General features: G+C 35.3%; 1 protein-coding gene across 1 annotated transcript; it reads left to right on the top strand.

Moving 5' to 3' along the window:
- Nucleotides 1-1,761: 1,761 nt before the first annotated feature.
- LOC145663936 (transmembrane protein 179) lies at nucleotides 1,762-26,954 on the top strand. Its single transcript, XM_081730147.1, has 5 exons — nucleotides 1,762-2,135; nucleotides 6,222-6,398; nucleotides 9,208-9,336; nucleotides 13,937-14,021; nucleotides 23,699-26,954. The coding sequence occupies exons 1-5, from the start codon at nucleotides 2,026-2,028 to the stop codon at nucleotides 23,936-23,938; spliced, it is 741 nt and encodes a 246-aa protein (XP_081586273.1). The 5' UTR covers nucleotides 1,762-2,025; the 3' UTR covers nucleotides 23,939-26,954.
- The last annotated feature ends 869 nt before the right edge of the window (nucleotides 26,955-27,823 follow it).

Here is a 27,823-nt window from a genome sequence, read left to right as displayed (position 1 = left end):
TCTAATCAAATAAAACCCATGTAGCGTAAACTCAGACAGGTGGGAAACCATGAATAGACTTAACCATATGCGAAATTGCACAGGAGAAACACCAAGAGAACTGAACAAGAAAATTCTAGAAAACATAGAGCTTACACTTAGGAATTGCATCGTTATATTATTATTTGTATATTCTTTTTAATATCAGCTCATTGTTACGTTTTGTACATACTCCAAACGCATTATTGGGAGCATTACTTCCACTATTTCATATAAGTACAGCACGCTTTGAAACTGATAGTATAGGTGAAGGATATTTTTTTATTCTTTATTGTTACGTTTTCTTTGTTCTTAAGATTACGTTACTTCTGTCGTCGATTGTAGTTTCCGTTACATTTGTATCTCTAATCTTTTTTCTATCACGTCCTTTGTTTAAAGATTAATAATATAAAAATGTAATGATAGTCCTAATCTAGTTTTATTTTTAGATACAGCCTGAAGGCGGTTCTAAGCATTAAAAAAATAGATAGGAATGCTGGATGACACACCCATTTATTTAATATACTCATATTTAGATGGTCTAAACACACACAGCAACGGGAAAGGAGAAGGAGTAAATAGAAAGTATAATTATGCAAATGAATGTCAAGAATAGAAGTATATATATTAATAGTGTTCGAAAAGGGACCCCAATCTACTTCACTGACCCCGGGCCCCAGTTTGCCTTACGCCACCACTGCCTAGGATTTATCTCATAGTGTACTAGCAGCGTTCACCCCGCTTCGCTGCGGTCACCCTGGAACGCAATAAACTTTGTTACTTAGATAATTTTTACTTTTTCGCTTTCAAGTGATATGATAAAAACCATAGAAGAATGTTAACATTATATCGCCTGTCATTTATGTTAACCCGCCGAGTGACACGGTCATGTGGGTTGCATATAAATACGGTTAGATTTAGCTATGATGAGCTAACAAAGGATTTGTACGTTATGGACACTTGAATGGTCAATTATCTCAAGACACTGGTAATTAAAAATTAAAGTGATATGATAAAAACCATCTAGGGTCCAAATCCTAATAACCCCCCAAAAATAAAAGAAATTGGTTCAGCCGTATTAGCGTGATGAGGTAACAAAGGATTTGTGCGTTCTCTTTTATATATATAGATAGCTAGGATTAGCACTCGAAGTTTAAGGAAAAATAAGGAGGTTAAGATTTGCATTTTTCGGTGAGTATTAATTTTAATTTTAATTTTATTATCGCCCTTTCCCCCAGAAGAGGAAATTTTCTTATTTTATATATAAACAAACCCATCCATAAAAAGTTTGGAGCTCTTAAAAGTAGCTCTAAGTAGCAGTATTACTACCGACCGCCCCCCCAGAAGTCTGTCCTGGATCCGCCCCTGTTCCATGGATATATTAACCTTTGTTTTAATGTAGTAGGAAGTTAATGGGCATGGGAAGGAGGGTCCAAAAATAATCTTGCGGAGGGGCCCGACATTTTTGCGTTACGCTACTGATTTATTTGTCTTTCTATATCAGTTTTCTCAAAATTCCGTGTACTGCGACATAATGCGAAACGTGCAAATAGTCTTTGTAACTGTTATGCCAATTATCGCAAAGTAAATAGCGAATCTGGTTTTGCATTGTCGCAAAGCGTAAGGAATGAGGCTTTTGTGGGGGTGGAGATACTTTTTGTACCAGTGCTATTGTAAATTTGTTTTACGTTATGTTGATGCAAACCTGCTTCTCAATAAACATCATTGTGCACCAACGGAACACAAAATTTGTGTTATAGTTTCCGATATTCGACATATTATACTTATTTCATTTTGCTTACTGTTACGATGGTAATGGAACAATGGCGTTTTCTTGCACATAAATTGGTTCAAGTGTCACATAGATCTTTCCGGTGCAATTAGTTTAGTGAGTAGTCTGTGTGTTTGTAAATAATGGAAGGTTGAGAGATAATGATGGTTGAAGTCTCAAATATTGTTATAGATAACTACTTGATCAGTGTTAGTTGTAACTAAAAATAGATTAAAATGGCACTCTCAAATATACTTTTACTGAGCCAAATAGCAGGATATGTTATAGCACTTATTCTGTCTTTGTGTATTACAGTTCCAATGAGTGTCCATCAAGATGAGTTCAAGTAAGTGTCAAATTATAATTTAATATTTTGTATTAAGCACAATTTAATGTTTTGTCTGATAACTGATATGATCAGTAGATAAAGATAATGTATATCGCATTGCATACAAAAAAATAAAATAAGTATAATGATCAGTGAAAGAATAATGGGCGGGTCTTCTCCATCCTGCAATTGCATATTTTTCACTAGGTAACATTTGAAAACTGGCTAGAGTCAGTTAAATTTAAGATAGCTGAATACTGTATCGTCAACATTTTCGTGTTTTTGTAGCACAAGATATAAATATTGTACTTTTATTTCCTTTTTGAGGCAAATTTTTACTTTGAGCCAAACAGTGACTTCAACCGATTCATGTGATCCGATTCCGGAAGCAGTTTAGGAATCATTCCTAAACTGCTCCCGGAACCGGATCACATGAATCGATTACAATTACTAACACAGTGAAAGTAATGTACGATGTTAAAAATTATACTATAAGTACAAGGGCCACAATGTTACTATACGATGTTAAAAATTATACTATAAGTACAAGGGCCACAATGTTACTAAACATCAATCCAGGTGAAGCGGTGACTATGAATTTTCAGATCTAAATGGGGGACTACCGCCCCCCAAACCCCCCACTCAAGTACCATAAAAACATCCAAAATAATAATAAATAATCACACCACTACTATAAAGCTAAGATAAGAAGGGAAAAATTAAAAAAAAAAAAAACACTCGTCTCTAATCATAAATCAGTGCATGACAAAGAAAAAAAAATACATCTCAACAAGACAATAGGACAAGCAGCAGCAAACCAAATACTTTGCCTAATACTCAAATGCAAAACAAATCAAGAATAAAAATATTATGAATTAAAAAAAGAAAACACTCACCATTTCGCCATAGGAGAACACTCATGAATAATGAACTCATAACTGCTGATTCCACACACGAAAAAATAAGATACCAAGAACACATGCACAATACTCAACATTACTGAAAAATGTTCCTTTCCGCACACACGTCGTTTTATTAAACCGAGCACACTTGCTATTATTACAAACAAGAAACCAATAAACGTCCACTTTTACAATACGTCGAAAATATCTTCAGCTTTAGACCACAACTATGATAGGTTTTCTCTAACTCAATTCAACCAATTCAATTACGCGCTTCCCGCATGCCACAAACAGCAGCACACACATACATGCACACAGAACATGTGACATCATACTAACAAACTACCATATGACTACACAGACACCTAGTGGGAAAAATATGAACTAAGACGTCACACCAAAGGCACGAACAGTCCCAACAAGTGACTCACGCACAAACAGTTCCAGGAAGTAACTGAACCTATAAGAACCGATTAAAGTCACAGTTGGAGTCAAAGTAAAGACTTACCCCTTTTTTATTATATTGACAGTTTTTTTTATTTATAAATATTGATAGAGCAATAATTACAAAGAATATCTGTTCTTGTCTGTGGCAGTAATTGTTCCGAAACTGATATGTGCGCGGTGTGCGACTTGCAAAAGCCTATTGAAATGTTGTACCGTATTGGTTATTAGAGATGAAATCTTTTTGGTCTTCCGTATCTAAAATGAAATCTCAAATGTCAGGTATGAAATGACGTATTGACTAGACCAATAACAGGGGTCCATCGAGTTCTCAAGATCTACGAAGGAAAAATGGTAAAGGCCATAATAATATTTACTGTTTTAAGCGTTTAGGGATAGTTTTGAAACTGGGGGACCAGAGTTGGCAAAAACCGTTTAAAAAAATCATTCCTTTTGTTTAAATAATTCGTTCTGTGTATTTAGCTATATTACTTACGGACAGAAATAAGTTTTTGTTTCGCCTTGGTGTTATTGTGCAACTATGGGGTTATGCTGGAAGAGGGTCACATAAGCTTAAAGCGGAATCCAAACCGCTTCTCGGCTTATATCCGAAAGAAATTGCAGATGAAACTTTCATTCTGCTCTTCCAAGTTTAAAAGGAGTACATTCAAACACTAATAGTATATTCGCTTATTCGGAAATGAAAACTCTCCCATTTTATTATTAAGTTGGGTGTTCCGGTCAGTAAATTTCTTAAATCGAGAAACTCTCGCCTTAGCCTCCGGGAAAATCCTCTTATTACTTTAAATGCAAAGCAATAACGAGAAAACCCCGTTATTGCCTTGCATGTAAAATTTTACGGTCAACGTATCATAATCAGTATCTGGGGTATTAAATTACAAATTTAGTATGTGCATATCATTCAGTAAAATTAAAACTGAAAGTTTAATCCCAGATAATATTGGAAGCTACGTAGGTAGTCGATAAATTTTGTCAATTTCTACCAATATATTTAAGCAACCTTGGCTTCTTTATAAAACAACAGGCATTTAGGCAAGCAGAAATATACAGTTTCTTTTTGTTTCGTATGTTTAGGCTTAACATCCTTGTAATTCCGAGGTTATCAAGGAGAGGACTTTCGTTTATAATGACATCCGAACCGCTACTTGGTTTACGCTTGAAAGAAGGATTGTGGTTCGACCGAGAATTAAACATGGGAACCCTTGATTAAAAGGTGAAAAGGAGATAAAACTAATGCAGATAGTTTGATAATATTGAAACGTCACCATGCAGTTCACACGATTTAAAGCATGTTTCGGTTTATCTTTTTTAGTTTAAACCAGTTGGTTTCTTTGAAAAAACAGCTGGTTTAAACCAGCCAACCCTGCCGAACACTGATCCAAGGATATCGTCAATAGTTCTATTGTACGTGCTATCAAACCTTTTCACTAGCTATTTTTGTGTCGATGTAGATTTGTGCTTTGCAGTACTTCACAGTGTTTTGCAGTGTGACAAAATAACGCTTCTCAGCGGAAACCACATTTTCACATAATTTGTAGAACAGTACAAAAACATGTGTTGAAAACATACTACACCCAAACAGATTCACGAATTTTTCCATCGTCTCTTTCCTAAAATGCTTACGTTCAACATCTTAAAACACTGAAATGCACATTAACAGCAGCTGTGTGTCACGCACGCCAGTGGCTCACAACCACTGCCCACACCTGGCTACTCAAAATCCCAAGAACTGAAGATGCACTAGATCTCCTCTCCAGGTGCCACATTTCAACGTCAATATGCTGCAGATATTAACAGTCATTGTTTGGCCTGAGAAGAGCGAGCCAAATCTTTGCTATACTGTCATTCATGCGTGGATAAAGAGCAGTGGAAGAGAAAATGGAAACAAATTACTTCTAAATTGTGAAATTGCATTCTTGAAAGTATCGTGAAATCTGCAGTGTATGGCATTTTGCCACTAATTCCGAGCTTTAATCATAAAATTAAAACAAAATATTCATGAGAACTAATTCTTAAACTTGCCTTAATTAATGATTCTTATAACTGAGTTAATCACTTGCATATACACTGTACTTGCATTAAAATTCAGCTATTCTATAAACAGCTAGTACCAGATCATTAAAAGGAAAAAAAAAATTGCAAAGTAATTTCATTATGTTTAAACTAAGGTTTAAAGTAATATGATTGGTGCGTAGAGAACGTTTTTGTTTACGTAAGTGCTTCTTCATCAATTGTCCGTTCCAAGTATTAGGTATATTAATTACCCACCCTAAAGAAGTCCTTTTAATAAAAGATCGTTACGCTCACCTTTTTACCATTCTGAAAAGTACATTCGTGAGTATTGAAAGTTTTCGGCCAATTGAAACAAACAGCTGAAACGTAAGAAAATTCAATGGATGAGAGACTTTAGAGCTGAAGTTGTGACTATAAATTACTTGATTTGTTTTAAAATTTTAGAATTAAATAATATATAAATTATTACCTGAAGTTACGTGATTAAGTCGAGGTTTACGAAATGAGAAATATTCACAGAAACTGATTTTGTCACTGATACCTATGCGGTAAAGAATACACAGAAGAATACAGTTCAGTTCCGTGCAAATACAGCTTCATTCTTCTATGCTCTGTCCAAGTTTGTTCCATATCCTTGAAAAATGTGTAGAATTTACTCTTCAATTGTTTTATTGCAAATTTATAGATACACACATTTATTATTTTTTTTCTTTGTTTTATTTAGAGGTCATTGTTTGCTGTTCTCAACTGGAACATGGAGAGAAAGTGATGGTCAATTTGTTGTCAATTGGGCGTCGCAAGCATACTGTAATTACACTATTTTCGTTGGTGTTGTTTTGTTCATCACTTCTGTCGTACAGATATACAGGATGTCAGTGTTTCTGTATAAAGGTACTGACAGGTAAGTTGTGGTTAAAGAAAGTAGTAATCTAAATTAAATTTATTTTTATTAACTAGCTGAACCTGCGCATCATTCATATATGAGTAGGAATGTCCTTCTCACAACATATGTGCATGTCTCTTTATAGACACAAAAGGAAAGGCATCTTGATAAAAATGCAAGGGGTACCATAAATGAGAGATTTTTTTTTTCGATTATTTTTTCAATATCTTATACCTTTTGCAAGATTTGAGCCTACTTCCGATTGGAGTTTGTAATTTATGTGTGATCAGTATTTACTTTCTTCTTGCATGCAGTACCTATGTAATAAGCAAATACATTATACACACATTTAATTATAGTATCAGTGATATATGGTCTTCATTGAGCAAAACACTCCGAACAATAAAGATTCATCTTAGATTGGAGAAATGGTTATCCTTTGTTTTCCTTTATCATTTGGTCGTGAAACAAACGCCGGAGAGAGATACTAACCTTGAATACACATGTATGGTGTTGGAATGTATAAGTCATAGGATATGATGATTTACTCTTTTAAAATTTCAACACTTCCAGTATACCCCTAGAAAATGTAATAAAGAAATAACGGTCATTTTTTAAATATTCAATTAGAACTGAACAATCTACATAAAATTTGCAGTCGATCAATACAGTTCCCGAGAACTCACTGTCGAAAGGGTTGATCACAAACATATGAACCTAGGATTTTAATATATAGATGTATACTTCGTGAAAGGTTTGTCTTATAAAATACATTCTAATAATAATAAATACTCATCTTATTCTCTGAACTGTCAACGACTTATAAAACAATCGTCGTGTCTGCATTTGTAACATTTAAGACAGCAGTAAGGTAAATGATTTGTGTTTAAAGTTACAAAATGGCAGTGTACAGAAGTGTTGTTTATGAAATTAATTCTTAGTATCTGATTATCACTAAATCCCTTTTTCAGATTAGTGTATTAATAATGGTGTCAGTGAAGACAATGAGAATTCGACGTTGGATGATTCTCTAATAAATCTGTAATAATGTAGGAAGAATATGATTACCTGTTGAGTGTATTTAAATTTTCTCTTGTTCATTAGAGAACTAGCAGAGAAAATAAAATTTCGAAATAGTGAATTTCTGTGTAAGTTGTAAGAAGATTTGAAGGAAAAAGGCCTTTTCAATATGTTGTAAGAATCTTGGTGTTATTTTTGTCTCCACATGAGTTGGAGAGTGGACAAAGATGGATATATTAAATGTCTGACTTTCACTAAAAGGCATACAGTGAGAGAGGTAGCGCGAGTTAAAACTTATTGCAAAAACAGAATATTTCACGTCACAAGAATTGACTCTTTAATTATTACATTATTTGTTTTTCATTGTTACACATTGTAATTTTATTCCGTTGTTTCTAATGTGGGTAAATATTAAATGAAGAAAATAAAAACTGTCAATAAAAGCAAATACGTAAATAATTAAATGTGTTATAGCTATAGTATTTATTGCAGTTAATCCTAAAGTGCGAACTCGTTCGTGTATAGTTATTTGAAAGATGCTTAGCTTTCGCTTTGTTCGGAAGTCTGACAGTACTAGTTAAGGACAATGATACATTTTCTTTATAATCCGGAAGTGAGTGCAAGTAAGTAAAATCCAGTTTGGAGGCGACTAGATAATGAATTTACCCTTCCTATAAACTTTAAACAAAGTTACAGAACTAACATTAACTACCATGAACAAACTCATTTATTTGAACTCTATATATTTTATTTGGATAAAACAGTTAACATTCATTTCTTCACTTCTAAAATAGACATCATACAAATTTATTCTGAACAGCCATGCTAAGATGTTGCTTTTTGTTTTGACAATTTTTCCTTTTATCTGTGGTAAGTGATTCCTTCGCAAAATTGCACAAAATGATTTCTTACTCAGTATGCTGGAAATGATTTTGTAGTATTAATGTTGCCAGTTCATATATTCTGACACTGAAATGTGCTTTGATTTATTTGATATACGAAGGTAAGTCAAAAATTATCCGCAATTTTGACATAACTCTTCTTACATTGTTCATACTGACTTGTCCTCGTTTATTTTATTGTTATGTTGTTGTGGTCATGTTATAAACGTTTGATCCTAATTCCTGCGTTTGTCTTCCTTTTATTGCAGATAGATCATGGCTGCTCCATGCACCAAAGAGGAACAACGAGCAGTGATTCGGTTTTTGTGGTCGAAAGGTGTATCAGGAACCATGACTAATTTCAAGACGATGTGCCATTTTATCAATCACTCGTCTGTCTAATAGAACCATGTCACGTGCACGCTCAATGTGTCATCATTTGTGGCCGTAGATGCTGGTCCGGCTCCTTCCTCGTGCATAACACTTCAGAGACCATTGTTTTGAATTTTTCAGTCCATCTGTAGTCACTTGCGACAAGACACTGTTCCCATATTGCACCGAAAGTCTTTGATGGATTGCGGCCCCTCTCTCTCTCTTGTTTGTTCCTCTGGTGCAAACTTCTAATGGAGCGGCCATGATCTATCTGCAACAAAATGAAGACAAATGGAGGAATTAGGATCAAACTTTCGTAGCATGGCCACAACAGCATAATAATGAAATAAACGAGGACAGAAGTCGGTACGAACAATGTAAAAAGAGTTATGTCAAAATTGCTAATAATTATTAACTTACTCTCGTAATTTATTAAAAAATTAAGAAGAATTCAGTTGTGCTTAAGAGTGCAATTGAGAGTTTAGTTGTTCTTACGAGTGTAATTATTTATGTATTGTACTCATGTTGTAAATGTTTTTCTTTTCCTTTTGCAGCTCTTTCTTGTCCGCCTTTGTTGATGTGGTTGGAAACCTTATCCTTTGTTTCATGACTGTTGTGGCGGCCCTAATGATCACATTAGGGTTTATTGTATGGTGTAAGGATATTACCCAACGGTTCCAGTCGTAAGTAATGTATATTTATTAATATACTAAAGGCTGTAAGAAGTGTTGTGTGAGTGTGTGTATATTTAAGTATTCAGCTTTAAATAACTTCAAAACTAGTAGACTGGTTACAACAAGTGTGTTTCGTGTCAAGTGTGATTATGAAACAACGGTGAGATGTCCAAACTGCAAATTCAATACTCAAAGTAGTATAACTTTTGGGTGTAACAGAGGAATAAGACCAAAATAGAGCGTGTTTCTCTAATGCTGAATTCGTATCAAACAGCCATTACTCGACATCTCTTACAGTTTTCGCTCGATATACATCAATATTGAAATCGAAAGTACTAGCATATTTCAAACGCTTGCGGTTTCGGTAGAGAGGAGTTGCGGGTAGTGACAGTAAAGTCCCTTCAGACACTGAATCAATTGCAGAAAACTGCTTATCATTAACTATTACCGTTTTCATTCTGTGGCGATAAACGTTGAAGCCCAAAATTGCTAATTTGAACAAATTCTAGTTTGAATAAAAACTTAATGAAAGAGATGTAACTTATTCTTGAGGCGCTGAATCGATTGCAAGAAAACCACTTCTCGATATGCCTTACTGTTTTTGCTCTCAAACCCGTCGACAGGCGGACGGGTGGACGGACATAGCCGTTTTAGAAGACTTCGATACTCAGGGATAATATAGTTCGCAAGTGTAATAAAAAGTGGTTACGGGTAGAGGTCTTTACGGATATAAAATATCGTATTCTATCCACATACGCAAATATTAACCACTATGATTTCAGAAATACTTTCTAACATAATAATAGTTGTTAATGTCTCCTTTGTAGTTTTGTCAGTCCTATGATATGATACCCGGTGTAATTTGTGTTCCTATCACCACGGCATGCCGCGTCTTCAAGTTGCGGATCGAGGAGAAGGCCTGTAGATATAAAGATTAGCTGCGAATAAATTGAATAAGCAGTCGCGGACCTACGACAAGTGGGGTCCTCCAGCTTGGAGGTTTGGCGTAAGGCTGACAACCTCATCCTCGACAAAAAATCATGGGATCACGAGGTCATTTTTCTCTTGATCCCATGGACGGTTATGTTTATAAATAGTTTAATTGGATTCAGCAACCTTAAGTTAGTGGGGACTTACTACTAGTGTCATGATCGCTAGTTCTTTTAAACTATAATTTTGTTCCATGAAATCTCTACACTTTCAGAAGAGTTATTGATAAGACTATTGAACTTTTTATTAACACACTAGCATCAATTACCATCTTCGGTGGGTTAAATTAAGAAAATTAGTAATATGTTCCGTTAGTCAGTAACTTTTTATTATTACTAAAGCGCTCTCTGATATCGGTCATTTTCGATGATTTTATATATATACATATATATCCCATTCCGCACAAATGTTGCGGGGCACTGCATCGGAAGTGTCACTGTTCGTCACAGTGACCTCCGGAAACTGGATTCGACAGTGATAATGGTCATTTTCGATCAATTTTATATATCTTCTTCCTCCCCCTCCCCGAAGTTGCGATGCTGAATTTGGATTTAAACGGGATCGGAAGTGTCACTGTTCAACTCAGCGATACCGAAAACTATGGATTCTACACTAATATTTGTTATTTCCGTCCCCTTCTCCAAACTGCGGAGCTGAATTTGAATTTAAACAACATCCAAAATGTCACTGTTCATCTCAGCGACCCCGACAACTATAAATTCGACTTTAATATCGGTCATTTTCGATCATTTTTAAATGTCTCTCCTCCTCCCCTTCCCTAAGTTGCACCGTCAAAGTGATATGACAAAAAACATCTCAGGTCCGAAAATCATCTATGTTGAAAATTTGATCGAGATCGGTCTGGTGGTTCAAGAGTGATGAAATCACAAAGACGGTTACTTTCACTTTATATATATATATATATATATATATATATATATCCCCTCCTCACCCCAGGTCCGAACCTCATCTATGTTGAAAGTTTGATCGAGATCCATCGGGTGGTTCAAGAGTTATTAACTCACGAACATAGTCACTTTTGTTTTTATATGTATTGATTTTTGTGTATCTCCCCCTCTATTATCGAGTTACAGAACGGTGGCCTCTAACAGATAGCTGCACGTGTTGTAAACAAATTGAGAGGGAAGATTGTTCGCCAATCACAGCAGTATTCTTTCACGCTATTTCTAGGCAACGAAGGTCACTGACCGCGCTGTTGCCGGTAGTTAAGACGACTTGTTAAATGTCTTAAGTTTGTCGCCAGACGTACTGTCTCTGTTGCGGAGCCTCTGACATCAGCGCCTGCAATACTCCACGTGGTCTACCCAACTGTCAGAAGCCACCTTTCCCTGCGCACACAATACGTTGTTCCGTCAAAGTAAAATGATAAAAACCATCCCTGGCACGAACTTGATCGAGATTGGTCGTTTGGTTCAAGTTATTATTAAGTTTTATTTATTTTTTTATAACTCCCCCTCATTCCCGTCCCGTAAGTTACACCATCAAAGTGAATAGGTAAAAACACACCCAGGCCCGAATCTTATCAATGTTGAAAATTTGATCGAGATCGGTCGGGTGGTTTCAGAGGTTAGGAGTCAAAAACACAATCACTTTCAATTTTATAATATAGATTTGTGTCGTTGAACGTAATCTAATAACTCAATAAACAATTCGTTAGAACTAGAAAATCCACTGCGACACTGATTTGCATTTTTTCTTTGTTATCGAATGACAGGTTTTTTTTTCTTTTCTTTTTTTTTTTTTTTTTAGATTATTATTATTAAGGATTTTCTCTTCAAACCGCAGTGATTAAATGTGTTTCATGTTATTATGGAACAAATGTAGCACGTACCGGTACTGCTATTTCTTCATTTAAATTGAAATATTCTTAAAAAGCTCAAAATTTCCCAGACACACACACACACAAAATTGATTTCTTTTCTGAAAAAAAGTGTTATTTTCCGAGCTTTTGCATCTATAGTTCTGTATATGTCTGAAAGAGCTCTGGATGACACCTAGAACGTTTCATGTTGGTGTCCCCATTCTTCCTGGTCAGTCAAACTAAGTCATTTTGGCACGAACATTGGGGCGGACATTGTTATGAAACCATGTGACATTTGAAGAGTGTTTGTTGGGGTGTTATCGATGAAGAGAAAGACTTTTTTTTTTTTTTTTTTTTAATTTGCGTCAATGGTTTCAGTTACAGTGATCCAAGATAGACAAAATTCCACCACCAGAATGCCTTGCATGTCCCAGAATACAGTCAACAGGACCTTGTGAGCAAAATAAATGACTTCGAATTCTTTTTTGGAAATCGGAATATTTCGATAATGAACTGCTTTGTTGCGAGAGTGTAGAAGAACACCAGATTTCATAGCCTAATCATTTTCACGTGTGCGTAAGCATCAAGTTGTCCAAGGATATAGTATCATTCTCTGACCTTTTTGCTGGTCTGTCAGATTTGTGGGTATCGTCATGCAGACATTAAGAAATATACAAAAAAAAAAAATATCATATACTGTACCATAGAAAATGTTGAATTCCTTTATTCCGAATTGCCTCCTCAATGCTTCTGACAGTGGTTAATAATGCAGGTTATCCGGAACGAAGGGAATTGTTAATTTCTCTGCGCTTTTGAAAGAATTTGTATCACCGGTTGTTTTAGTATTATCTTTACATTTAGTATCATACACTTCCGCTTTTCCTTTGTGAATTTCAGATGGATAATCACGTATAGCTCTTCGCTTCCTTAGTAGACAGTATGACGTTGAAGGCGACAGACAATCCAACTAACGATCTCTAATATGGACTTTAAAACTAAGATGGTGATACTATCTGCCAAATAGTATCCTCCTGTGGGAGTATTTTAATGGAGTGCTAAAGGTCAGGTTGAACTAGAAGCAGCAAAGGTTTTGAAGCCTAGTAAAATATTGATTTTGAACTAACGTAACCACCGTGTTTTTAGCTTGTATGTATATGTTTCAATGATTGCTTGTTATAATCTTTAGTACGTATCCATTAAGAATTCTTTACGTTTTGCTTTGTAGACTTATATTACTAGTAACATTACACCGCAAGGAAAATATATATCGTTCTTTGTTGACACGATACAACCCTAAATTTGCTTTAAAAGTATCCGCTTGAAGGGTTAATGTACTTCATTTCTCCACAATGTGTCTTCCTGGTATGCCTTTGATTCGAGCTAGGGGATGAGGAATCAACCTTTCCAATATGCGCCCATAAATCTAGGTTTACTAGTCTAGAATTTCGGAAAAACAGAATATTGGAACCTGTTCCATGCTTTGTTCTTTCGTATGCTCTGTGTTAGTTCGTACAACTTTTTTTTTTTTTTTTTTTTCTCGATATGTCTGAATTCTGACCACACATTTCCGTTTCTCCTTCCTTGCATTTTATTTTAGTATATTGTTGTCACGATTCGCAATTTATTTCAAAAGCATTCCATCCAGAGTTCGTTGTTCTTCCCCAGTGACATTACTGTCATTCCATCTCTTAATTTCTTTTTTCTTTTCTCAGATATTCGTGGATTTTTTCATGTTTGGGTATTATATAAGTTTTGAAATATTAAATCAGTTGTGGTATATTTTTGCTCCATTTTTAGGTGTGAAGACGCGGCGGGAAATAATATCGATAGGAAGGACGGGATTGAAACATCTGGATTCTATATACAAATGGGAACTGCACAGGTAATTATTTCAATATCTGCTGTACTAAAGCAAGTATTATGAGAACCATTTAGTAATAATGATAAAAAAAGGACGTGATGGTATTAGAGAGTTCTCCTCGTTCCATCTCCATTATTTTACATTATACATTTTGTTAGCTTATGTTAATTTATTGTATTAGTTAATATCACTTAAAGTGAAAATGTACTTCTAACCTAAGTTAGGAGCACAGATCTTCGGTTTATTACGATGTTGCGTTAACCACTGTGCCATCCAGTTTCTTCCGAGACTAGCTACATATTTTTGTTGATTAGGTAGACATTGAAACTATTACGATCCCTGGATTGTTATTACATCTTAAATATTTTCTTCTTGAATAACCTATATATCATAAAAGACAGTTTTTACGAAGAAGTGCAACGGATATTTGACCAACTCCCGCGATACCATTTGAAAATTCTATTAGGGGATTTCAATGCGAAGGTAGGACGAGAGGATATTTTCAAAGCGATTATAGGGAACGAAAGTCTACATAAGAAAAGTAATGACAACGATGTTAGATTCGTGAACTTCGCAACATCCAAAAACTTTATCGTGAAGAGTAGAAAATTTCCACATCGCGACGTTCATAAATATACTTAAACCTCACCAGACGGAAAAACACATAATCAAATCAATCACGTTTTAGTAGATAGAAGAAGACAATCTAACATAATTGATGTCGGTCGTTTAGAGGAGCTGATTGTAACACTGATCACTACCTGGTAGCAGCGATAATAAGAGAGAGATTATCGTTGAATAAAGGAAGTATTCAATTTCTGAAAACGAAGAGATTTAATTTAAAGAAATCAGAAGAAAGCCAGGTAAAGGAGGAAAATTAGAGATAGCATTAAAATTTCAGCAAAAGAAAAATTAGGATACGCGGAAACACGTAGGAATAAAACATGGTTCGACCAGGAATACATTCAACTAGCGGAGAAGAGAAAACAGGCAAAATTACGTTGGCTACAAAATCCGAATGAAATAACTACATAGAATTTCATAGACATCAGGCGGGAAACTTCCAAAGCTTTTAGAATAAAGAAACGCAATTTTTTGAAAGCTAAAATTAAAGAACTTTAAGATAATACGTAGTATTAATAAATAAATAAATAAATAAATAAATAAATAAAAAAAAAATCGGGACATGTAGAAGGGGATCAACGAATTAAGAAAGGCTATCAACCTCGTGCATATATATTAAAGAAAGCTGACGGAACAGTTCTCACTGACACAGATAGCATCTTAAATAGATGGAAAGATTTTTTTGACGAATTGCTTAACACGCAGCCAAAAACTAATGTGCATGGAGAAAGAAAAATACACACCGCAGAACCATATATCCCAGAACCTAACGGAATAGAAGTAGAAATCGCTATAAAGAAATTAAAGAAACACAAATCTCCGGGTGTAGACGAAATTCCGGCTGAGTTAATTTTAGCTGGAGGCAAAAAATTGTGGAACAAGATACACAAACTCATTCTCCTTATCTGGAACAAAGAAGAATTGCCACAAGAATGGAAAGAATCAAGTCATTGTTCCAATTCACAAGAAAAGAGGCAAAACTGACTGTAATAATTATCGAGGCATTTCTCTTCTGTCAACGTCCTATAAAATCCTCTCAAACATTCAATTAGCAAGATTGACCCCATACGCAGATGAAATTATTGGAGGTTACCAGTGCGGATTTAGACGAAATCGACCAAATATTTACCATTCGCCAAATTCTCGAAAAGAAGTGGGAATACAATACCCCGGTACATCAACTCTTGATTGATTTTAGAAAGGCTTACAACTCGGTTAGGAGAGAAGCATCGTACAACATTCTTACAGAATTTGGAATACCAAAGAAGCTAATTAGATTAAGTAAGATATGTTTAAATGAATCCCAAAGTAAAGTCCGGGTAGGAAAATTTTTGTCCACGAGCTTTCACGTCGAGAATGGGCTGAAACAAGGAGATGCGTTGTCGCCATTATTATTCAACTGTGTTCTGGAATACGCTATAAGGAAAATCCAAGATAGCAATCATGGCCTACAGTTGAGTGGAATTCACCAGGTTATGGCGTATGCTGACGATATAAATTTAATAGGGGATGATAGGAGAACAATAGAAATAAATGCAGAGGTCTGATAAAACGCTTACAGGGACATGGGTTTAGAAGTAAATGCAGAGAAAACTAAATACATGGAAGTTCGTTGGGATCGTAATACGGCAAATTATGAATGGGTTAAAATATCGAATAATACTTTTGATAAAGTGGATACTTTCAAATATCTGGGATCAGTATTAACAGACGAAAACCATATTTACGAAGAAATTAAATGTCGACTAAAAGCAGGGAATTCGTGTTATTATTCAGTTCAAAATCTCTTGTCGCGAATTCTGTCGAGGAATTTGAAACTTAAAATATATAAAACGATAATCGTGTCTGTTGTTCTGTATGGTTGTGAAACATGGTCGCTTACTTGGAAGGAACAACATAGGTTGAAAGTATTTGAGAACAAGATCCTGAGACGAATAATTCGGGCCCCGGAAACTTCATAACGAGGAATTACATAATTTATAAGGTTTACCCAACATTGTTAGGGTCATCAAGTCTAGGAGGCTCAGATGGGCAGATCATGTAGCCAGGATGGAACGCTTTCAGAATCTTAACTGGAAGACCAACCGGAAAACAACCATTAGGAAGACCTAGGCGCAGATGGGAGGACAACATTAAGATAGATCTTGCAGAAATGGGAATACAAAATAGGAACGGGATCCAATTGGCTAAGGATAGAAGTCAGTGGAGAGCTTTTCTGAACGCGGTATTGAACCTCCGGGTTCCATAGGCCATAGAGTTAAACGGTGTGACAAACATCTTGGCATTTGCAGGCGGCGCTCCAAGTTCCCTTTAAATGCTGCTAGCAAATGAGAGGCCAGCGGTATTGCCACGTTTATTTTGTACACATCCATGTCTATCCCCTATCACCTGATCGCGCTATAGTATGTCTGCTGAGCCATAGCCACACCCCTTAGCACTCGGCAACATCGTGTCAGAGCTTGCGTTTTATTCGTTTAGCTGAAATGCCAAGATGTTTGTCACAGGCTTTAGTTAGTTAGTTAATAATCTATATATATATATATATATATATATATATATATATATATATATATATATATATATATATATATATATATATATATATATATATAGGGCTGTCGAGGTAAATCCGGAAAACGAAACGCAAGTACGAAAACCCTTATAACTGAGAAAATAATGATTATTTTCTGCACAACGTGGCACAAAACTGTAAGGCACTTGTTCAGAAAGAACCGATGTAACCGCCGTCAGCTTGTACAACTCGCTCAAGTCTGCCTCGGAACCGGCTACACGCACGTTTTACCTCCTCCTCGTCCATATTGGTCATCACCTCCATGATACGGCCTCGCAGTGCGTCCTTCGTGGTGTGGGACTTTGCGTTGACATTTTCTTCGACGTCGCCCCAAAAGTAGTAATCAAGGGGGTTGCAGTCTGGTCTAGACGGTGGCCAAAGATCGGGTGAACAGTGATAGGGCACATTGGTGTGGAGCCACGCCTGAGTTTTCCTTGGTGTGTGCGCGGGTGCTGAGTCCTGCTGAAATACGTAATCCTTTCCAGCAGCCACTTTATCCATTCACGGCTTCACAACAGTCGTCAGAACGTCAATGTAAACGTCGGTGTTGATTTTGAGGCCTTTCAACGTGTCAACGATCTTATCTTTCAACGTGTCAACAAAGTCTGCTGTTCTTTTTCGGTCCGAGCGCTTGCTGTGGCTTGCACGGTCTGAGGAAACCTCATCCGGGACGTCGGCTTCTCGGAATTTTTTGTGTTGGCAATTGCATACACATGCGTTTTCTTGTATCCGAACCACTCGATTATCTCCTTGGGTGATTTTCCGGGGCGAAGTGACTCAAGTGTCGCAGCTCTTCTGTCCTGCTCCCGGCTCATGTCGTTAGAGGGAGGCCTTGAAACATATTCCGGATTTATCTCGACATCTATATATATATATATATATATATATATATATATATGTGTGTGTGTGTGTGTGTGTGTGTGTGTGTGTATTATTATTATTATTATTATTATTATTATTATTATTATTATTATTATTAAAGTTTAGTTTAGTTTAACGTTACACGATTATGAACCGAAGCTAAGAGACACGGTGATGATGGGATGGATGTCAATGGTGGAATGAAGAGTGGGAGAAGACTGAAAGCCCCCACACACAGTTTTTGCACCACAAAGTACATTTGGCACTGGTTAGGATCGAACCAGGGACCTAATGCACCAAAGATCAGCGCTCTACCACTGAGCCACCGCAGCTCTTTTGGTGAATACCTTGACGGTCGAATATACGGATCCAAGGCTCATCAGTCTAGAAACTTATTAATACAGTTTTAGAATATGCATTCAGTCAAATTCGTCTGATTTTCTCCAACCATCTTCCTCCTTGATATGTTCTTCAGACTTTGGAACGGATATCTTAAGACCGACGCACACATCAAACTATCAACAATATATGAAACTTCTACTCCAAAGGCTCACCCCACTACAACTATCGTAAGGTCTTAGTATTCTTCGTTCAATCTTACACGGAAACAGTTCCGTCCCGCTTAATATATATGTTATATTGAATTCAATAATATATATATATATTGAATTCCTTACTACAACCATTATAGCTTCCATTCTCAACAGAAACTCACCAATCTTGCTTATCTATTAGTCACCACCTCACCTTAAAAACCGAAAAGATTTTCTCGGCTCACAGCAAAAGCATTCCGTTCCCTCAGTCTTTACATCACTTGAAGCACCCCGCACCTCCACCGAAGAAATGACAGAAAACCGGGTGTAAAACTTACCCTATGTTCCTACACCAGTATGACTTTCCAACATTCTACCAAAAAATAACATTCCACCATTCTGGTAGACGCGGGTTCGATTCCCCGTGGGAATTCCACGTTAAGTTCAAGAGTCATGTCTCTATAGCCTCATAGCTGAAGAGCGACATTAAACTCAAATTAAATTAGACGTAAATATTGTCAGAATCTTTTCCCAGCCTTTTCCACATCTCTCAGAAAGAAATTAAAGGACATCATATCCGCGAAGAACCCCTGGTCTTTAGCAACCCCCATCTTACTACATTTATCCAGTTCCCCTGCTCTCTCCCTATATATATATATATAATGTGCTGATTGTAGAAAGAATTCAGTGGCGGAAGATAATGAGAAGGCTGTAGAAAGTAATTGAAAACAATATTAAATAATGAATTCTTAATTTATTTTAATATTGTGTAGTGTTTAATTTTTGATGATGATTTATGTAATACTTGTATATTGTTGTTGATATGGAACATAGAGTCCTGCACAGCGGTTGAGATCTGGACTTACACTTTAACGTAGGATCCGAACCACATGAGCTTCCATCGGGAGCCGAACCAAGATCTTCCATACGTGAACCATATAAACACAAAAGAGCTCAATAATATTTGTATATGTTGTGGGCTACTGATAGACAAATATTTTCACAATTCCGATGTGACCGTGTTTACCTGTTTTCATTCTCGAGTAAGGATGTTATAAAATAGAGAATCTGTCCATATGTACCTTCATCATATTAACTCAATGAAGCCAAAAAACAACCTAGCATCGGCATGTTTGATTGGCTACTCTTTTTTCCGCCATGAATGTTGGCTCAAAACATTGCGATCGTAGTGGGCAGAGTGGAAGTGGCGAAACTGTGACGTATGGCTTCACGATTTGTTGTAAAGGCAGATCCTCTATTTTATAACATCCATGGTCTCCAGTGTGTTCTTACATTGTTTAACTTTCTCTCCTCTTTCTATCCCTCTCTCTCTCTCTCTCTCTCTCTCTCTCTCTCTCTCTCTCTCTATATATATATATATATATATATATATATATATATATATATATATATATATATATATATATATATATATATATATATTGCCGCTATTGCATCCACATTCAATCTCATAGATTCCGGAATGAGATTAAAAAAAAAAGAAAGAAAGAAAGAAAGAATTTTTGAGCATTTTTAGCTTGTCTTTTCTTAAAAGTAAGATTATTCCTCTTGAGCCAATAAATGTCATTTAGTCAACGTATATAAATCATAAACATTTATCTGGTCGAGTTTAAAACTTGATTATTACCTTATTCTAAGTTCTCATCTAAAGACCACAAATAGTTGATACAAACCATCAGTTTGATTAGATTGCAGTGAGCATATCTTTATGCATATAAAAACCGATAAAAGTTTTCTGTAAAAAACAGTTTTCTGTTGTTCAAATGAATTTGTTTTTCTGTAAAAGTCTCATCCAAATAACAGATTAACAATTTAATCTGGTAAGAAAGACAGTATTCGTTTTTGGGTGTGTAGTAAGTAAAATAATCCAAAGATTGACCAAAGGATAATTACCTTTAACTTTGTTATTAATTATCTTAACTTGTGTCCTATTTGTAGCTCCAATGTCCTGAATTTTCGATGACGTTATGTTATCATCTTCATAGTAATCGAAAATCGCCAATTTAATTCACCAATAGGATATAAGATGAAAGGTAGTAGTAGTAGTATTCCTTCCCTTTCCCATTTCGGCTAAATAGTCAGCAAAAGTTTAGAGGTACCTTGGTCCAGGACCAATGTACTTCCTTGCCCGGATAAATTTGGGCAGGGTATCTACTTTTGGCATTTTTTTTTGGGAGGGGGATCAAAAGTTAAGGTCAAATTTTGGCAGATGTGCCTTGGCCCAGGAGTATATTGGAGCTGGACAAGTGGTACCTAATTTTCTGTTCCCTAAAATTGCCAAAAAATCAAATTTAGGATTTTTTTAAACCTCATTTATCTTCTATGATGAGGTTTGATTACGACATGTGGTCTTATGAATGGGGACCTGTGTTAATTTTCTTTCATAGGACGTAAGTACCTTGAAACTCTCCTCGAGATGGGGTCCACTCTTAAATTTGGAAATAGTCAGAAAAATAAAAACTGGTCAATGTTCTCTAGCACTCGATTATATATATCTGTAAGTTTGGGTGGTCTAGTTTACACCTTTCCAGGAGAAAAAAATGCTTAAAATTTACGTAAGGGAGATTTGTACAGTCTTGCTATATATATATATATATATATATAGGCTTGCCAGCGACCTGGAAAATCTGGAAATGTCAGGGAGTTTTGTATACTGATGACATTAATTTTTTTTAAAGAACTTCAAAAATGATTGAAAAATGTCCATTAAAACACAAAATAGTGCGGAATCTGTCATGTCTTATTCTAAATAAAATTTGTACTAACCAAAGTGTAAGCGAAAGGACCGTGTATAATGTTCTTGAGTAACTCCATAACAAGAATATAGTTGTAGCTTCCCAAGCTGAAAAGAGAAGAAGGAATTCTAAACATTTAATGTATACACAGATAGCTTAAATGTCTTTTATTGCAATCTACTTGATAATTGTGAATTCGTTGATTTGTAGAACATAATTACAATGTTACTTGTCCTTTCCCATGGAAATACTTCCGTTCAGAAGGATTTCTCAGTTAACAATGACATGCTGGTAGAAAATATGTATGAAAAATCTTTGGTGAGTTTACGAGTTGTTCATAATACTATACAGTGTGCTGGAGGGTCCTTTGGTATTTATATAGACAAAAATGCTTCAGTACGTACATGGATCATATGCACGTTATGAAGGAGCCATGCAAAGGAGAAGGACGAAAACCAGTGCAAACGAATAAAAGAAAAAGGAAAATAAGCACATAGCTGATCAGATTACCATTTTAGATGAAAAGGAAGCAAAACTTTTATTAGAGACTTCCATGGAATGCAAAATTTGGAACATGAAATTGAGACTTTGAAAGCATCTCTAAGGTAGAGAACTGTGGAAACAAAGTAAATATGCAGTAGTAATTTGTTTAGTGTGAAGTTCAATAACAGAAATTATTTATGTAGACTGCAATCATAAGTACACTACTGTAATTTTATTGTAATGAAAGAGATATAGCAAAGATTTAAATCTTGTTAATTATGTAAATTGAAAAAAAAAAAGTGAATGGAAGGCAGTGGGTGGATGTGGAGAGCTTTCCGTTCATTCTTTGGAGAAAGGAATTATGTCGGGAAAATAATAGATCTTGCCAGGTAAATCTGGAATTGTCAGGGAAAATTGATTTAAAAAATCCCTGGCAACCTTGATATATATATATATATATAAATCCACCTTCCTTTGAAGATAATATTCCCGCAACCCTACGAGGGGAAAAATTCTAATACACTGGGTCTAAATAAAGATTTCAGTCGTTAAGGAAAATTCATATTTATTTGATTTGATTCAAACTGTAGGTAAGACTTCTTTTATTTTTAATTTTTTTGTAAAGAGATGTGAGTGGCCAGCTTTTTAAAAAACCAAGAAACATTTTGGACATATAATCAAATTATCTTCATTGATTGAAAAGGTTAATCTTTATTATTTTGTTTTATTCTTTCTCAATGAGAATACATTTATTTGCAGTTACACTGATCGGCAATAAATAAATAAATTCCCAAATTTAACGCTAGGCCATATATACCGAAATTTAAGTTTCAAGAGACCTATATCCTGGGGAGGAAAATGAACCCATGTACCTATTCATTAAGAAGACTATATGTTGTAATAAAGCCTCATCATAGATAACCATATAACGTAATAAATCCTCATCAAAGAAGATAAAATCGCTTAAACAAATTAAATGAAATCTTTCAGTTTAACGTTCCACGGTTATGCCCGTTAAGTTAAGGGAGACTGTGATTGAGGCAAGTGAATGAGAATGGAGAGAATGTGGAAGGAAACGGGAGCACCCCGAGAAAACCCACGGACAGGATGTTGTCCACCACAAGATTACTGGGCTGGGAATCAAACCAGGGACCCCATGCACCAGAGTTAAGTGCTCTGCCACTGTGCCTCCTGATAAAATTGGTGAAAAGAAAGAAAAAAACTATGGAAGGAAACAAGATAGATCACTCAAACTACGAGTACAGGAGTACATACCCTGGTCCTATACTACCATATTATATTTAATTTGGTATTTAGGCACCCTGATCTAGATCCAATAAACTCCTGAGGGAAGAGCCACCCGCCAAAATTTGACCGTGAACATTTGACCGCCCCCCCAAACGCCAAAATTAAGTTCCCTGTGGGGTGTAAGGATACACTGACCCTAGGCCATCGGAGCTGTAAATTTATAGCGACTAATCAGCTAAAAGGGGAATAAGGATATTACACTAGGTAATCTTTAAACTTCACGAAACCTTTCCTCTTAAGAATAAAGTCATGTCTCACAGGATTATAATTTTGTGTCTGTTATTAATTTTCACGTGTAATGTTTTTATAAGATCATAGTTTTTTTCATATTCATCGTGGCCAAGAGTATGGCCTGGTCCTGGGTTCAGTTCCTTTGGGCGTGCTTGTCTAAAACGGACTCGAAGTAGTTGCTCAAATCCTACTTTAAAAGGTCCTGTTTAATGTAGCCCTGACACCGAAAAGAGAGTTAAATCTGTAAACTGTAACATTGTTTAAATTTCAAAGTGTGTGCTTCAGTGTTAGCGTGTCAATATCACTCACTTTGATTATGTTATCTTACAGTTTGGAGCGTGGTCATCATGGGCCTGTTGGGTTGGCCTATCTGTATTCGCGATTTTGAAGCTGTGTCGATACCATCAATTGGAAAACATTCGCGTGAGCATGTATCGAGAAAGACAAAGACTGTTAAATGGAGGAGGAGCAGATAAGACCAATGAAGGTGAACCCAAAGACCCTCAGACATCGCATAGTACACAGGCAGAGGCTAGCCATGAGGAGTACATAGCACCTCATTCGGTGTGAGGATCCTGTCATGTGAATGAATTGTGAGACATAATATGGAAATCGATATTTTGTGGAGCTTGCTCCATTAATCTACTAAATTTTTTCTTCTTAGAATACAAAGAAAACAACTGTGATGTACTTTTACATTTTGTATAAGATATATATATATATATTTAATTTATGAGCCTGTTTACCATGGTGATATTTGTGTATATACATATGGGGAAGTGTAGGACAACTTTAAAGTATGGTGCGTGATTACTGTCAACAATGTTTCACACGAGGAGAGCTGCAGAGAATACATTTAGTTACTATTAGAGAGTAAGTTACGTTCTTATACGTCCTGTTAGGTAAACAGATCTCTTTGTTAGGTATTATTATCAGATACTAGTTTCATAATTTAGTTTTATCATATACACGTATTTTGTGCTGTACAGAAACCAAATTATTTTATAGGTTTAAGCAATGCGAAGAATGGTTCATGTATATGTATGTGAAGGAAAGAGAGGAAATCGTTTGATCATGTGTATGATTGTCTTTCAGAATGGTCTGTAGTATTTGTTCTACGAAATGTTAAAATAAACTCGTTAAGAATTGCCTTGTATGAAAGAGTTGGGATATGAAGTGAAGTAAGTAGTACAGAGAGAAAAGTACACGATGAATTTAATGTATTTTTGTAAAGACTATGCCAATATCTTCTTTCCTTTTTTTTTTTTTTTTTTTTGTTATATATTCCTAGAACTTGCAGTGGACCAATATTTCAGTAATGGCATACAATAGTAATATTATTTCAATAGGCGAGCAAAGAATAAGCATGACTTCTATGTATTGGTATTATGCAGTGAAAACAGGAAAGGATAAACATGTATTAATATCGTATAAAATTCTTTTTTAATTATGTACACACTAAATATATTTATGTCAAATATATTTATTTTGCATTGCTTTTGCTATAGCTGTTCGTTATTCTTCAGCTCGCCTTCAACAAAATATAATAATTGTCATTTTAGAATCAATATTACTCATATATGTATAAATGAGGGAGTTAATGTTGAATAGGTGGATAATCGAATATTATAAAATACCCTTCGTAAAGACAATAAAATAATCTGTCCTCTAAAATAATCAAGAAGTCTTAATAGTTTTTCAGGTATAATCGTATTTAAATTAGTTCAAAAAGTAATGCTAGTTTTTATCGGTTACGATAACGTCGACGGATGTACTTACGAAAGTGTCGTTAAGTCTTTAATATACACGTCATGTCATATGTGAAAAATCAGTTAATGCTACTGGTGCTCGTAGATAATTTCCATTCATTGTCACACTCTGATCCTTGGACAGGCGTTTGAAATTTTTATCAGCTTGTAATGAATATGTTATATTAGAAAATGTAATGGTTTTCTTTCAAAATTATTGGATCGTGAGTTCGAGTAACGTGGCCGGTCATCCTGACAGTTTTTCACAACTTCACTTTTAATAATAGATCATAATAATGGTTTCATAAGTAACAAATACATTTCTAATCGAGTCTGCCTCGGACTGACAACGTATCAAAATTTTCAGTTCGTTAAGTAAACATTTATTTATTTATTTTATAAGAAAAGGAAAAACCTATACTCCTAAATTCTTTCTTTTTAAACAGTGCAGTCAACTTATTAACACTGCATGAAAAATATACGTAATTACTTTGAGAATTAACAACAAAATTCAATCCTTATTAGGGAATATATCATCGGCGTTCAGGCAGAATATACGATGTTCTGATACGTATTATGAGGCTAGATGTAGCAGATGGCATTGTTATGCTAAGGATAATCACGGTTAGCATCGCAGTTTCACCTGCTACATCTAGCCTGACAATGTTAGAACGTCGTGTGTTTCACATTGTGTATCGTCATACTGGAAGTACTAACTATTGGAGTTAGTGACTTCTGCCTGAACGCCAACGATATATGATGTTGTTATGGAAGTTTAGTGTCCTATTTCAGCACCGAGCTATATGAAACGTGGACCTACAGTTTACGGGGAATCCGAAACACCGTAATACGTCTGATGCTCTCTCACAAGGAATCGGATTCGGGAGGACGTGCACCAACAGCGTTCGCTCCAACTGCTAGACCAGCGGTAGAGTTAGATAATACATATGATAATGCATGTCGTATAAGAACATTAGGTAAACATAATACACACTTTTCAAAATACTAAACAGGATTGTGCCAAATAAAACAATCAATTGGATTTAGCATTGATTCGCCGTGTTACAAAGGCATTTGCATAAATAAGTTCCTGAATAATTAAAAAAAAAAAAAAAAATACATATGAAATAATTTCTCGCACCTACCGACGAGAAGACAGGTCAGATATGTCAAAAAACACATTGCATAATATTCTTCTCTCTCCTGTATTTGATCTTAATTTGTAATATTTTCATAGAATTGTTTTTGCTTTGTATTATTGAAGTAAATGAATGTTATTTCTACTTTTCAAGGACTTTTAAAAAGTAATCTCAAAGGTGTTAATTGTTGTATGCACACAGCACAACAGTGTGGTATATTTAATAATTGCAATGTTGCAATTACATTAAAATGTGTTTTGACTACATAGAATTTTTTTTCGATATATGATATATCATCTAACGAATGTATTGCCTCTTGTATTTTAAAAAGAATTTTAAATTAGTACACCACTTGCTAATTACGAATTTTTCAAATTTATGGGTTTCTCATTTGTTATTTCATTATGTGTTTGTATATGTCACTTTTGTGTGTTCATTTTTGGAGTCCTTTTGCTGTAGATGTTTCTGTATATTATTTAAAAGCAATCGGAATGTATTCAGCTCAGAATGCAATCACAATTTTAATTGTGTTTGAATATAAGGATATACGAATGAAAAATCAATTAGCGAATCATTTATTAGTCATGCGCACAATAAAATTCTCTCTAAATGTACGTGAAAATGATTTTGTCATTTTTTTTTTAATTTGGTATTATCTTAGTCTATAAAAGTGGCCCTGAATAAATGAATTTTACATAATTACAGTTTCTTTTTTTCTGTTAACCATACTAATCATTACTGAAATCCCAAGATTAATCATGTATTGTCTTCTAAACCAATATTCAGTTGATGTTTAATGGATGTTATCTCTGCCTGCTAATGTGTATAGCATTTTATTATGTTGAGTATAATGATCTTTAAGCATTCATTTCTTAATAAGCATCCATTTCCCCTCGAAATGGATGGATATATGTTCCGTAGTGCGATCTTAAATTGCTAGCACCAATAAGTGAGCTTCCCACGTACGTACGGGAATCTGATATGCGGCCAAGTAAAAATATTGCAAGATTTTACGTATTCTTACATCATACTAAATGCGACCGTGTGTTTCTACACTACGTGCTTAAAATAAACATTCGACGACACCCACAAAGAGAACGTTATCTACCATTGCCAATAGTCGGTAAACAGCAAAAATCAACAAAGGTAGCCAACATAAAAAAAAAAAAAAAGCACACCATAAAAGACATTAATCTTGCCGTTAATCAAAGCACCAATTCTGTAAGATGCCTGGTCACAGAACTACTTTTCTTATACGCTCTAAGATTCATAATCATTGAGCTAATTTTTACCTCTCTAAAACGCTTGGTCATTAAGAAGCACTTAATCAACAAATTTTCTAAGACGCACAGTCACTGAAAATTCCAACTCCCCTCTCTACGATCGCCGGTCGCTGAGAGGCACCTATCCAACATGCCTCAAGACGCATGGTTATTGGGTTCCTTCAAACTTCACCAACAAACCTCTGTCTCAGAAGCAAGATGTCTCAGCGGTTGTATATATATGAGATTGTACATTACTCCTATATCTCATAGTGTCTGATGAAACCAGAGTTAGTTGGCGAAACT

The sequence above is a fragment of the Thermobia domestica genome, chromosome 11 (assembly GCF_964235325.1).
Source record: "Thermobia domestica chromosome 11, izTheDome1.hap1.1, whole genome shotgun sequence".
NCBI classification, from domain to species: domain Eukaryota; kingdom Metazoa; phylum Arthropoda; class Insecta; order Zygentoma; family Lepismatidae; genus Thermobia; species Thermobia domestica.
This window is presented reverse-complemented; position numbering and strand designations above follow the sequence as displayed.